Source organism: Taeniopygia guttata, chromosome 5 (assembly GCF_048771995.1).
Source record: "Taeniopygia guttata chromosome 5, bTaeGut7.mat, whole genome shotgun sequence".
Lineage (NCBI taxonomy): Eukaryota > Metazoa > Chordata > Aves > Passeriformes > Estrildidae > Taeniopygia > Taeniopygia guttata.
In genome coordinates this window covers 11,663,989-11,677,823 of record NC_133030.1, presented here as the reverse complement: position 1 = coordinate 11,677,823, position 13,835 = coordinate 11,663,989, and the positions used below count along the sequence as shown (strand labels likewise).

General features: G+C 52.1%; 1 protein-coding gene across 4 annotated transcripts in view; it reads right to left on the bottom strand.

Moving 5' to 3' along the window:
- Positions 1-13,246, bottom strand: part of MYRF (myelin regulatory factor) — a 44,279-nt gene extending 31,033 nt beyond the window's left edge. For 2 of the 4 annotated variants that reach the window (XM_030273603.4, XM_072929567.1), the window contains exon 1: positions 12,959-13,243. In XM_030273603.4, the coding sequence (XP_030129463.4) occupies positions 12,959-13,004 (46 nt within the window). In that variant the 5' untranslated portion in view covers positions 13,005-13,243. Of the gene's footprint in view, positions 1-12,958 lie in introns of all 4 variants that reach the window. The other 2 variants (XM_032748593.3, XM_032748592.3) reach the window with 2 other exon arrangements.
- Positions 13,247-13,835: the final 589 nt, after the last annotated feature.

The following is a 13,835-nucleotide window of genomic DNA, read 5'->3' as shown; positions in this document are numbered from 1 at the left end:
GGGGTAAGCATTTGGGGGTCTGTGAGAATTTGGTTGTCATGGAATTAAAATGGACTAATCAACAGAGCAATGATAAAGGCTTGGAACAGACACAGCCCACCAAACCTACATGGAGGGGCAAGGATTACTCCTAGTATCTGACCCTCTCCTTCCTGGGAGTTCTTGGTGAGCTCCCAGCCAACATCCCAAATCCAACCCCTCTGCATTCCTAGAGAAACTATCCCATGCCACACAGGGCAGGAAGCAGGGAAAGCAGTGATCAAGGATAGGGATACAGGACAGTGGGATTTAGCCAAACCCCCAGGCTGAGGGAGAAAAGAGCATTTTACAGGGTGTCCAGGGAAACTCAGGAGCAACAATCTGGGTAACAGTGAGCCATCTCCAGAGGCAAAACACCTGGAATAAAAAAAACCCCGGCCTGGTGGGAAGTATAACCAAACCCATGGCAGAGGGTTGGAACTGGATGATCTTTAAGGTAATTTCCAACCCAAACCATTCCAGGATTCCCTGAATACCAAGTATCCAAAGGCAGCAGCATCTCCCTGTTTCCTGGAAAGCTCTCTCTGCTCCTACATAATCCCACAACTCCTTAGCTTACATCCACAGATTAATATATTTGGCAAAAGCACCTTTGGATGAGGTGGACAAGGCCCTGGAAACATCCCAAATGCAGGGATAAGGAGATAAACCCCTCCATTCCCCATTCCCAAAAGGACAAAATGTTGGTGGGAGACATCCCAAGTCACAGGAAGTGTGAGGAGCCAGAGGAAATTATCCTGCTGTGCCATGGCAGGCCATGGACATGTTCCTTGGGAAACTCTGCAGGAAAAGGAGGCTGAAAGGATGATCCTCCCTCCCAAACTTCCCTGAGCCCTCCCTTTGAGCACCTTCTCTCCTCCAACCCTCCTGGAATTTCCCCTCATCTCCCATCTCCCCTCACCAAAGCCGATCTCTCTCCTGCATCCCTTTCTCCTGGCAGCTCCCCACCCTTGTCCTGGCCTTTCCCCCGCCCTTGCCAGCTGTGAACCTTGGCATGGATGGAGCCATTGTCCTGGGAGAACGGGGGCCGAGGAGGAGGAGGGGAAGGTGTGAGAAGGGACACAGAGGCGCGTTTGTCCCTGTCCCCGCGGCCGTCAATGCCGCGCTTGTCCATTCATGCTCTCCGAGGGCAGGAACAGCGGCTCCATTTGGGAGGCTCCAAGGTGCCTGCCCAGGGGGGCACATTGCCCTGTTTGTTTGGAGACAACGCCTTTATCTCCCTTCCCGGGATGAGGGTGCTGGAGCAGGGACAACAGGACCGGAGGAGGTCACTTCATCTGGCGGCTCCCACTGTACGAGGCTGGAGCCTCATTCTTGGGGACAACAGGGATAGGGGAAAGCTCCTGAGGATCTCTTCGGCTGAGGTGCCTCACCTGACCTTGTTTTATCCAGACTTCAGCTTTGAGGGGACAAGAGGGACATTTTCCATAGGATAACATGACGTGGATGAGCTCCTGGACACTGCTGTGGTGGTGAAGGTCCATATCCATATCCCACACCATTCCCTCAGAGTGAATTATTGCCAGACTTGATAAAAAATTAATAGTATAATTAGCAGCTACATACCAGTACCAAGAAGAGACTCCATCCAGCTACCCAGAGCTTTCCCATGCTTGGCAATAAACAGGAAAGGGAACACTCAGGGAACCACAAGGAGTTGATCAAGTAGATGTCAGATCCTGAGCTGTGATCCCGCTGCTCTTCTAGCTCCAAGGAAAGAACCCAGGGATGCAGTCCCTGGACACTGACATCATCGAAGGACAACACTGTGGCACTGGAAAGGCTCTTAGGGAATCTGGAGAGCCAGGATGAGCCACAACCAGCCCAACTCTAAGACATCCACAACACACACAGAGGAAACTCAGGATAACTCAGGATTTGGAGAGGTGCTGCCTCTCCTGGAAACCCCTCCAGCACAAAACAATCCTTAGGGAGGGAGATTAAGAATGGAACAGCACCAGGGTACAGGAGCAGAGGCAGCCAAGCATCACCGGGAACACCGTGTCCAGATCGAACACATAATTCCCTCCCTTCCATCTGGGAGGCACCAAGGTCTGGCCAGGCTGGACAATCTCCAGAGACTGGGAGGAAAAAGCAGAGCTATTTATCTAGATGGGACTTTTTCCAGGGCTTGGGAAGGGCCATCCCATTTTGTGCAACTATCATGGGTCTTTCACAAGGAGGAGCATTGGGTCACCAGGTTTTCCTGCTGCTCACACAGCTGGGATGTTTGCTCCAGAGTTGTCTCCCAAGAAAATCAGCACAAGGGGTGTCAAAAGTTTCCTCATCCATGTGACACAAAGCTCTCAAGGAGAATTCCGTATCTCCCAGATTTAACATGACCAATAGAAGCGTGACAGGTCCAGGGCTGTCATTTCTGTCTGAGCCTATGGCAGGGGGTGGAATTGGATGGTCTTTAAGGTCCCTTCCAAACCAAACCATTCCAGGATTCTACGCAATTGAACTCGCTACTGAAACCCCAAAACTCCCCAGGGATTACTGTCACGCTGGCTATTCCCACATCCACTTTTCACAGGGAACTGAGGTTTCCTTTTTTACAAAAAAAACCCTTGTTTGCCTTTTCTGACCCAACTCTAAGCCATCTTGGAACATATTTCCTGCTCCAGGGATTTAGCAAACACTTCCCAGACAATACAGCCGAGATACCAAACGTGCTGCTTGGATCCCATCCACCCCGCATGCTCCCTGGGTGTTCCCAGGATCACTTCAAAGCACTGGGCTGGCTGGAGGAGCCCAAATCCAGAGGGAAGGTTCCTGGCACGATGCTTGAGGATGTGCCATGGGGAGGAGAGGATCAGGAGGTCGCTTGGGAAGGTGGGAATGAGTAGTGTCCAAATAAAATACCAGGCACAAGGATTTTCCTAGCAGAGACCCCCAGGAAGGGACCGGGGTCAAAAACATTCCAGGGGGACCTTCTCGGTCTCCACAACTCCCTGACAGGAGCCAAGTGGGAGTCAGGTTCTGCTCCCAAGGAACATGGCACAGGACAAAAGGAAATGGCTTCAAATTGCACTAGGGGAGGTTTAGGTTGGATATTAGGGAAAATTCCTTCATGGAAAGGGTTGTAAAGCATTGGAACAGGCTCCAGTGGTGGAATCCTCATCCCTGGAGGGATTTAAAATCTGTGTGGATGTGGCACTTGGGGACGTGGAATAGTGGTGGTCTTGGTAGTGCAGCACCAGGGGAATGGTTGGACTGGATGATCCCAGGAAGCTTTTCCAACCTAAATGACTCCATGATTCCATGATCTTGGCTCACATGGGGTGAAAGAAACTCCCAAGATTCCAGGCCTCTTGGTTCTGCTCAATCACCTCTGCAAGGGATTATTTAGGTACAAGAAAGGAAGAGGTGGTAAAGCCCTTTTCTCCTAGCAAAACCAGGATGGTGACCTCAATCTGATGGATAAACTCTCTGTGGCAGTGGGGAAAAACCTTCAGAGCTAATCCCTGCTGCAACACAACCAGCAATGAGGGAAAAACACCTTAACAACATGAGAATGGGGAATGGTTCAACTCTGTGATCCTGCAGGAATTTCCAACTTAAGCCCAACTTTTTACAGGTTGGAAATCCTGTAAAAATCCCTCTCGGTGATCATCCCTGACCTGTTGCATCCACAGATGCCCATTGGATGTCCAGAACCACACTACATGTACTTAAAAATCAGGAAGTAGGAAAGGTCCCTACCTTGATGTTCCACAGCCCATCCTGTTGGAATGGATTGAGTTTGTCCAGTTCTTCTTCCCGAGGACACCAGCACAATTTCCAGCATCCAAACTCCTCACCCCAGGCTGTGAAAGCTGTTCCCAGCCTGCAAGTCCCCACAGGGTTGTTCCCTGTATCCCTTTGGCTCCTCAACACCAGGAGGTGAGTTTTGGAATATCATTTATCACCCAGCATGTGTTGGGCTGGAAAGGACCTTAAGGATCATCCAGTGCCACCTCTTCCCTAGACAGTGACACCTCCCACTACTCCACATTACTCCAAACCCTGTCCAATCCAGGCTTGGTCTTCCCTACACATCAGCCTCTCCATTCCAATACCCCTTCCCAAAATCTGAATTAAAACAAGAGAGAACGGAGGGGACATGGACAGGTAGGATTTCCCCCTGCCCAGAACTTCTCGGATTTTGGGATAGATGGAATCTCATCTGGGAAAACCCCACATCTGTTCAGGAAAGGAGCATTGACCGCATTATCAGCAAGCAGCAATCAACTGTAAAAAGGTTTGATGGCCCTTATAAAACTCCGTTTTCCAAGTTTTCCTTTACTTAAGCAGGTGTTTCATTCCCAATAAAGTCAAAGCATCCTTTTTAATGCTTCCACGAATCAATGTCCATAAACCCTGGCTAGTCATAACACAGGAGATAACCCAAGATCCAGCAGGCTGATAAGATGTTTGCTTTCCTGTTTATGTGGATTTTGAGCAATCAGCACTCAGGATTGAAAGTCATAAATTATGCGGATGCCCCAACCCCTGGAAGTGTTCAAGGCCAGGTTAGACAGGGCTTGGAGCAACCTGGAATAGTGGAAGGTGTCCCTGCCCATGGAACATGATGGGATTTAAGGTCCCTTCCAACCCAAACCATTCCAGGATTCTATAAATCAATGAATGAAATTTCCAGTTCTTTGGATTTCCCACCTGAGTCTTCCAAAAATCCTGTTCCATCCCCACCCCACGCTCTCTGCACTCTCCCCTCCCCATCAAACTACTTGGGTAGGAAAACCAGAACAATTTGCCACTCCATAGCAAAGTTGGGGTGATACCAAAGTTTTTTTTCTATGGAAAAAACAGGGAAAATCAAATCAACCCAGGCAAAAATTCCTTTAATGCTTGGTTTTTGCATCCAGGCTGGATCCAAGCACTCTGAGGCTGTTTAAAACTCTAGCCTTGGCTTTTCCAACCAGTTCTCCTCCCAACCACCCCAAAACACAGGGAAATACACACGTGTTCGCACTTGGGAACATTTGTAGACAGGGAATTCCACAAGAATTCTGTCCGCTCCATTTGCAGTCAGGCCTGCCCACTCTTCCCACCTCTTCCTCTCCCTGTTTGGAGTAACTGCCCCAAAGCAGCCAAAGTTCAGTGAGATAAGTGGCGGACCCTGAGTGTCACATTACATTTTCTCTTGGGAAGGAGGCCTTTCCTTCAAATGTGCCCTGAACGTGCTCCAGGTGCTGCTGGGAGCCAGCCCAGAGTGTGGGTTCCTGGGCCGGCCACATCACCCAGCACCACTGGATCAGGGAGAAGATGCTATGGATGGGGGTGGAACCGGATGATCAATAATGTCCCTTCCAACCCAAAGCATTCCATGATTACATGACCTGCTGTGCAGGAAGAACAGGGAGAAGGAAGGTCTGTTGGATAAGCAAGGGCATGCCAAGCATGCCAGTTGGTTGGAACAAAATGATATATCTATGAAAATAAAAGTGAGAGCCACTGGATAGCCAAGCGTGGTATCCAATCATAGAATCCTGGAGTAGTTTGGGTTGGATAGGACCTTAAAGCTCATCCGAGTTCCATTCCCTGCCATGGGCAGGGACACCTTCCACTAGCCCAGGTTACTCCAAGCCCTGTCTAACCTGGCGTTGGACACTTCCAGGGATCAATCCACCCTCCACTTCTCAGAGTTCCCATTTACCCTCCACAGCAGCAGGACACCTCCCCGGCTCTCTGCCACTATCTTATCCCTGTCTGTCCATCCCTAGTCCTGGTATCCCTCTGAAATGCCCCACGCTGAGGGTTGTCCCTCCTGAATGATGCTGGAGCATGGGATGGGCACCCAGAAAGCACTGGCTTGGCCCCAAAAGCCAGGAGACTGTTCCTGTTTGTGTCTCCAGCCACAGCTGCTCCCTTGTCCTCTGGCACGGCACATGCTGGTTAATCATTCCTCAGGCACATTCAGTGTCCCGGGATTCTTATCGGAGAGTGCAAAGTCCAATCAGCAACACCACTGGGAAGAGGCAGGAGGGTTCCCCGGCAAGGGTGGCAAAGCTGTGCCGGACCAACGCCATCCTCAGGCTGGGATACAGAAGAGGGATCCAAGGCATGGGCTGGGAAATGCCAATGGGGTTCACTTGCAGCTTCCTAGCACGGCTCCCAGCTCTGGATCATGGAGTCCTGGAATGGCTTGAGTTGGAAGCACCAGTAAGGATCATCCACTCTCTGCCATGGACAGGGACACCTTCCAGTACCTCAGGTTGCTCCAAGCCCCATCCACCCAGGCGCTGGACACTTCCAGGGATGGAGCAGCCACAGCTTCTCTGGGTAACCTGTTCCACCGCCCTCACCACAAGATCACTCCAGCCATTCCCACCAGAAGAAATCCATGAGGCCCCTATCCAGAAGAGGCAAAGCAGAGCAGGATCCTATCTCTCTTCCTTGGAATAACCATGCCCAGGAGCCATTTAATTCCCGCTTTCTGGCAGCTGAGATGACTCTGTCCTGGAAGGGCTCTCCCTGATAAGGGTGAGTGGGAAGCAGAGGGAAACCTGTCCATCCAGCATCCCACGGCTCCTCCTTGACCAGGATTCCTTTCCCATCTCCGTGCATGCAGCAGCCCTTCCACACCCCATCCCACGCACGAGCTCAGCCAGATCTCTGTGTCACCGTTTCCATCCTGGTCACACCTCCAGCACGACTCCCTCTAATCCACCCCAGCTGCCACCTCTTCCTGAAGTTTCTCCCTGTCTGTGTCCGGGCATTGCTCCCAGGGCACCAGCCTATGGAAGGGGCATTACCCAGGACACGGGCAAAGTTCCTCCTCATGGAGCCTCGTGCTGACATTACCTTTCCAAATCCCAGCCTGCCCTTTATCAGACTTTATGGATCCACCCTCACATGAATAGCTCTCTGGCCTTACTCTGCGTGGATCTCTCTTGCTCTTTTCCCAGGATTAAGGAGTTTTGGGGTCCAGGATAAAGGGGTTTTGGGGAAATGGGAGGGAGAAGCACCAGCAAAACCATCACAAGACCGTGCCAGCAGTGGTGGCGTTTGGCACCAGCCTTTCCCTGAGGAGTGGACGAGGATGAGTCTTTTGGCTGAAGAGACTCCAGGAATCTCCTATTGGGAGACGTGACAGCTTTTCCCCAGTGTCCAGGAATGCCACCTGGGTGTGGTGATGTTTTTGTCTCTTCCCTGCTCTGCTCAGGCCCTGGGACTGAGCTGGACTCAGCAGCATCCTCACGTCACCTGCTCCTGTTGAGGGCTGACCAAGCAGGGTGGGCAGGGAAGCTTCAAAGAGAGGGAAGAGAGAGGAGAACCAGGGAACAATCCCATTGGGAAGAGAGATGGAAAAGCAGAGGGGGAAGCAGGGCAAGCCACGGAAGGGCTGGTGGGGGGGGTCTGTGCTGTTACCTGCTCGGATCCAGCGCATCCTGAGCATGGTGAGAGCCGATGTCAAGCTCCTGCTGTATCCCTGCTCTCTCCCTGTGTCATTATTCCCTGAGCTCAGCTCCTCCAGCTCCCAGGGCTGCTGCTGCCTGCTGGTTTTTCTATTCCCTCCGGGAAGAGTGGGAGGGCCAGGGAGGCAGCCGGGCGGCCGCTGCTCCGCACTGGGATTTGGGACCTCGAGGGGATTACCCGCAGGGATGGTCATGTGTTTGTGCTGTACCAGCTTCCCCGGGCCCATTCCGGCACGGGCTGACTCCCGGCTCCCAAAGAACTCCGGGCAAAGCCTCTTACCTTCCCGCGGCGCCAGCCAGGCCCCGCAGCGACTGTCACCTGTGCCACCACCTCATCCCCAAGCCGCTCCTCCTGCGGCCTGGAGCCCCCCCGGCAGGGATCACGCTGGGCTTTTCCAAGGTGTTCTCTCCCTGCCACAGCAGCTCCGTGTGGGAAAAGCTCTCTCCAGCATCAAGCCTTGGAAATGGATTTGGGGGCAGGCAGAGGGTGATGAGTGAGCAGGAAGCCCCCAAAGAGCCACTTTTTTAAGGCATTCCATGAAAAGTGATGTTCTGATGCGTGTAGTTGCACTTCTGTGTCAAGGCCAGGAACCTAAAACACGGAACACCAAGACATGCCCCCCAGGTTCCACGGTCCTCCTGCCCTTTCTGCTCCCTGTTTTCAGCCTCAAGACATCCCAAAGCAACGGGAAGACTTTGGGAGCAGCCCCTGGATTCTCATGGACATGCTGGTTTACACCAGCAGGAGTCTGACCAGAAAATTCCTTCTCTGCTCATTCCCACCACCAAATCCCCCTTATGGCTCAGCATGGGGGACAAGGGGCAATCCCACCTGTCACCTCACTGCCTCATCTCCAGTATTCCATATTCCTTCATCCAAGGAAAACAGGGAAATACTCCAGACCTCTTCCTGCAGGGTGACACTTCCTCCTCACAGGCACCAAGTGCTCCATAATCAAAATCACCAGGAGTGTTACCAACACCAGGAACATGGGAACAGGCTGTCCAGAGAAGTTGCGGACGACAGAGGGAGGGTTTAGATGGGATACTGGGAAGAAATTTTTCCCTGAGAGGGTAGTAAGGCCCTGGAATAGATTTCTCAGAGAAGCTGTGGCTGCCCCATCTCTGAAATATCCAAGACCAGGTTGGCTGGGGCTTGGAGCAACCTGGGATAGTGGAAGGTGTTCCTGCCCATGTGGGACTGGATGATCCTTAAGGTCCCTTCCCACCCAAACCATTCCAGTATTCCATGATCACACATATCCAAACATTCCCATAGGCAAAACCATCCACTCCTGGTCACTCCGAACTCAGAGATTCCTGTGCACACACAGCCCAGCAACCCCTGCATGGACACATGGCTGCTCCACAGAAAATATTCCCAGTGTTCCAGCCACTTGTGCTCCATGAATACCTGTGGAGCTGTTGGATAACCTTCATGGAAACCTTCCCCTTCTGCTGAACCAACTCTTCTCTTTCTTAGCTCCATCTCGACTCCAAACCTGCTCAACTTCCAGCACTCGCTCTCCTTTCTCTGCTCCTTTCCCGAATTCCCGCTTCCCAGCCCCCGCCGGCCCCACTCCGAACATCTTTCCCGCTGTACATTCTTCCCCAAGCCCTTATCTCATAAATTAACCGGGAGAGGGATCCCAAATAGCTGAGCTGTGGCGTAAGCGTTTCCCTGAGGCAGGGGCGGGCGGGAGCAAGGGAAAGGTTGGGAGCAGGATGCCAGCCAAGGGTCAGACGCTGTCAACTCCCTCCTTTTCCTTTGAATCCAAACACAAACGCTCCAGGAACACTCCCAAACCCATGGAAATCTCCTTTCCCTCCCCTGCCAGAACCCTCTGGCATCCCATGCTCACTGCTCCAGGATTTTTGCCTGAGCTCTCTTCAGCAGGATGGTCCTGGACACCTCCAAACACATGATCAGCTGTGCTAACACAAACCATTGAGTTTGGGAAGATTCCTGAGCAGAAAGGGACGATCCATGAAGATCATCCAAGTCCAACTCCTGGCCCTGCATAGCACAACGCCAAAAATTCCACCATGTGCCTGAGGACAACAAGAATCTTCCCAACACAGGAGAAGCCCAGCTTGAGGACACTCAATATGAAAAGCCAGGATTGCATTCCCAGCACGTTCATCCCAGGAAAGCGTGAAGTTATTCCCAATGCATCTTTTGTCTCAGAGACTTTTCCCTAGCCCATCCCAAATACCAGAGCAAAACCTGGGATCCTTCCCATCACTTTTCTCCTTCTCCATCCTCACATGCCTCAGATCTCACCCTCAAAGAGCAGACAGCCATATTCCAGGGAAATAAGGATATCTAGGAAAACAAGGATATCCATGGAAGAAAATATATCCAAGAAAACAAAGATATCTAGAGAGACGAGGATACCCAGAAAAACAAAGGGCACCCAGGAAAACAAATACATCCATGGAAATAAATATATCCAGGAAAACAAGGATACCTAGGAAACAAAAATACACAAGGAAATAAGGATATCCAGGAAAACAAGGGTACTCAGGAAAACAAAGGATACCCAGGGAAACAAGGAAATCCTGCCCGAGCAAACACCAAGGAAAACTTCAGAAAAATCCAGGTCCATCTCTCACAGCTGAGAAAACCAGCGGCTCCAACCAGACCTGAGATTTTGGGAGTATTTGCTTCCCAAAACAAGCCTGGCTCTGCAGAGGGGACCAGTCAAATTCCAGGATTTGGAATGACCACAGGCACCAATTCTTCCCCAGCCCCACCAGCACAGCCCCCACTCCCAAACGTCTCCATGAGGAGCCTGGTTAATCCTTGTCTGACACTAGGAAATACCAAGGGCTCAGGGATTCCTCTTAAATTTTCTGGGATTGCTTACAGCAGGCTCAGATCCTGGGAAAATCAGAGTCAAGCAAAGGAATGAGAATTCCCAAATTATTCCAGGATTTTCAGCCTGCAGGAAGAAATCTGTTCAGGGGTGGGATGATACGTAAGAAGAAGAAAATATTTCACTCTAAGTGAAAAATAGGTTGGAAAATTATTTCCTTATGATGGGAATTTAGTGATAAATTTTAAAGGAGTAATGGGATAATTAATTCATTCCTGTAAATTATTAAATTCTAACAGATCTATTGTTTACCACATCAAAAAACCATTCATTCCTCTGGAGGGCCAGATTCCAGGGTAAATCCAACTTCATGCCATGATTTAAGGCCCTGACCTTCACTCCCAAAAAACCAGAGGATCGCTTTGGCCTCAGAATTCCTCAGAGCACAACAATTAAACCTGGCACAAGAGGGGAAAACTGGGCAGCAATTCCTGGTGGCAAAACTTCCTTCTCTTCCCTTCTCCCACTCCAGCTCCACGTCAGAACAGATGCTCTGGAGTAACAGCAGGAAAGGGATCGAGCTGCCCAAACAAAGTCATGCTCCATGGAATATTTGGCTCAGAGAGGTTTTAAGAAGGATTTTATAGCTGAGGGTAAGAAATATCCTTCAGGCACAGTTTCCTTGATCCTGGATTTTTACAGGGACAGGATGGTTTTGATTCAAGAGAAAAAGAAAGAAGGAGAAAGAGATAAAAAAAGGGAGAAAGGAGGAGGAAAAAGGGAGAAAGGAGGAGGAAAAAGGGAGAAAGGAGGAGGAAAAAGGGAGAACGGAGGAGGAAAAAGGGAGAACGGAGGAGGAAAAAGGGAGAAAGGAGGAGGAAAAAGGGGGAGAAAAGAAAGAAAAAAGAAAGGAGGAAAATAGAGAGGAGGAATTCCAGGATGGCTAAGGTTGTCAGGGATCTCTTGGAGTCATCTTGCTCGAGCAGGATCACCCCCAGCACCCAGAAAGAACAGGAAAATAGTAAAAGAAAGAAATCTCCATGTTATAATAAAGATGCTCTAGGGAGAGGGAGACATTCCATGTCTCCAGCTGAAGAGACAGAGAGCTGGTCCATAAATAACATTGGGATGCTGAGCCAGAGCTCTGCAGAACTCCGGCGAGGTGCTTGGCACCCCCAGGATGGGAAGTGGGAGATGAGGATTTAGGAGCTTGGCCCAGTGAAATCCCAAAACCAAAGGAAACCCCAGAAGGCTGCAGGGAACATGGGCTGGGAGTGACCGACAAGAACACTCATGGTGAGGCTTCCCATCCTTGCTAATCCTGGGGCTCCTGGGAATCTGGGATCATGGCTAGAACTAACAGGGGGTGCTTTTTCCTTTGAAGAAGAGATGTCTTACTGAGAGGTCACATGGATGCCAGGAGAGAGGGAAGCAAGGAGGAAGCAGCTTGAGCTTCCACTTGCAACCAGGAACATCTTCTGTTCCCACTTTCCAGGATAAATCCTTCTGCCCGCCAAAGAATCCACAGTGACACCTCTGACATCACAACTACCCCAACTGCCTCTGGAGGCTCTGGCTGTTTAATCCCACTGCTCCAGAGCTGACCCATGGATTGGGATTCACCCCAGGATCTGTTGGGGCAACAGAGTCTCGCCAGGATGGGCACATTATTCCCTCAAGCAGCACATCCATGTGGCCAGGGGCTCATCCCACAGGACACAGCCCATGGCAACTAAGCCTTGGCCTGGCAAGCAAGCCACTGGAAAACAAGGGAGGGAAACAAAGCAAGGAGGGGGAAAGAGAAGGAATTAGTCACTCCACAAGGAAAAGCAGAGCGCACCAAGACCAGAGCAGGGAAGGGGACATGGAGCTGAGGCAGGAATAACAATGGGATCAGGCTCCCAAAACATCCCAGTTCAGCCATGAGCAACCACATTTCATCCAACAGAGGCCAAGTTCTCTTCCCAACCACTTTTCCGCCCTGGTGGGAAGGAGAGTGATCCATAGCCATGCAGTGTCCACAAGGATCCAGGCTCTGGAAAAGATCTGGGATCCATAGGCCAGAACCACTGCCATGAGCCTGCTCCAAGGATGGTGAGGGACATTCCAAGATCCTTGTTGGGGTCGCAGTGGGAATCCAAGGCACGGCACAGCACAATTCCCAGGATATCCAGCTGGGCACCCACAGCGTGCACTGGAGGATGCACAGCTGTCCCTGGGCTGTGCCCTGGGACAGGCATCTGTGCCATTCCAGAGCTGGCTAGGATGGTATGGAACCAGGCTGGGAGAGCTGGGATTGTTTAGCCTGGAGAAGGGAAAGCTCCAGGGAGACCTTGGAGCCCCCTTCAGTGCCTAAAGGGACTCCAGGAGAGCTGGCGAGGGACTTTGACAGAGGGCCTGGAGTGACAGGACAAGGGGGAATGGCCTCCCACTGCCAGAGAACGGGGTTAGACGGCACGTTGGGAAGGAATTCCTCCCTGTGAGGGTGCTGAGGCCCCGGAACGGGTTTCCCACGGAAGCCGTGGCTGCCTCACTCATCCTTGGAAGCGCCCAAGACCAGGCTGGCCGGGGTTTGCAGCAGCCCGGGCCAGCGGAAGGGCACTGGAAGAGCCGTGCGCTCCGTCCCACCCAGCCCACTGCCGCGGGCCGTGCCGGGCCGTGCCGGGCCGCCCCCGTTACCTTCAAAGAAGCGCTGCAGAGCCTCCGTCTCGTCCACCACCTCCATGGCTGGGCCATGCACGGGCCGGCCCCGGCTCAGTCCGTGCGGCTGCAGGGGGGCATCGCCCCGGCCCGGGGGGGCCCCGCCGCGACCCCCGAGCCCCGTGAGAGCGCCGAGCCCCGCTCTCAGCGCCGGGCTCCCGCTGCCCGGCGCGGCCGCCCGATGCCCATCCGAGCGCTGCCCCGCACTCGGGCTGTCGCGGCCGCCCCTCCCTCCTTCCCTCCTTCCCTCCCTCCTTCCCGGCCCTTCCCCGCCCCTGCTCCTCCTCCGCCCGGCTCCGCGCTCGGGGCACCCCCGCCGAGCGAGCGGGGCTGGCGAAAGGCACCTAAAAACAGCCGCGAGGCGCCGGGAGGAACCTCCGAACTAAAGGTACGGGCACGAAAAGCAACCACAAGCCACTAAAAACCACCCCCAGGTCACAGGCCACTAAAGCCCCATATGTGGTCACAAGCCACCAAAATCAGCCACTGAAGCCCCAAAAAGCAGGCACTAAAGCCCCCACAAAACCGGCTACAAAAGCATCATAACTCTGTGCACAAAGCACCAAAAAAAAAAAAAAAAAAAAAAGGAGGTATAAATCAGCAGGAAACAACAAAAAAAGCCAGGCACAAACGACCAAAATCTGCCCAGCAAAACTGGAAAAACAGCCGCGAAACGCCAAAATTTGTAGCAAAATCCCTCACAAAGAACCAGCCCTCCCCTCATAAAACACCAAAATTTGTGCACAAAACACCAAAATTCCTCACAAAGAACCAGCCCCTCCCCTCACAAAACACCAAAATTTGTGCACAAAACACCAAAATCCCTCACAAAGCACCACCCCTCCCCTCACAAAAC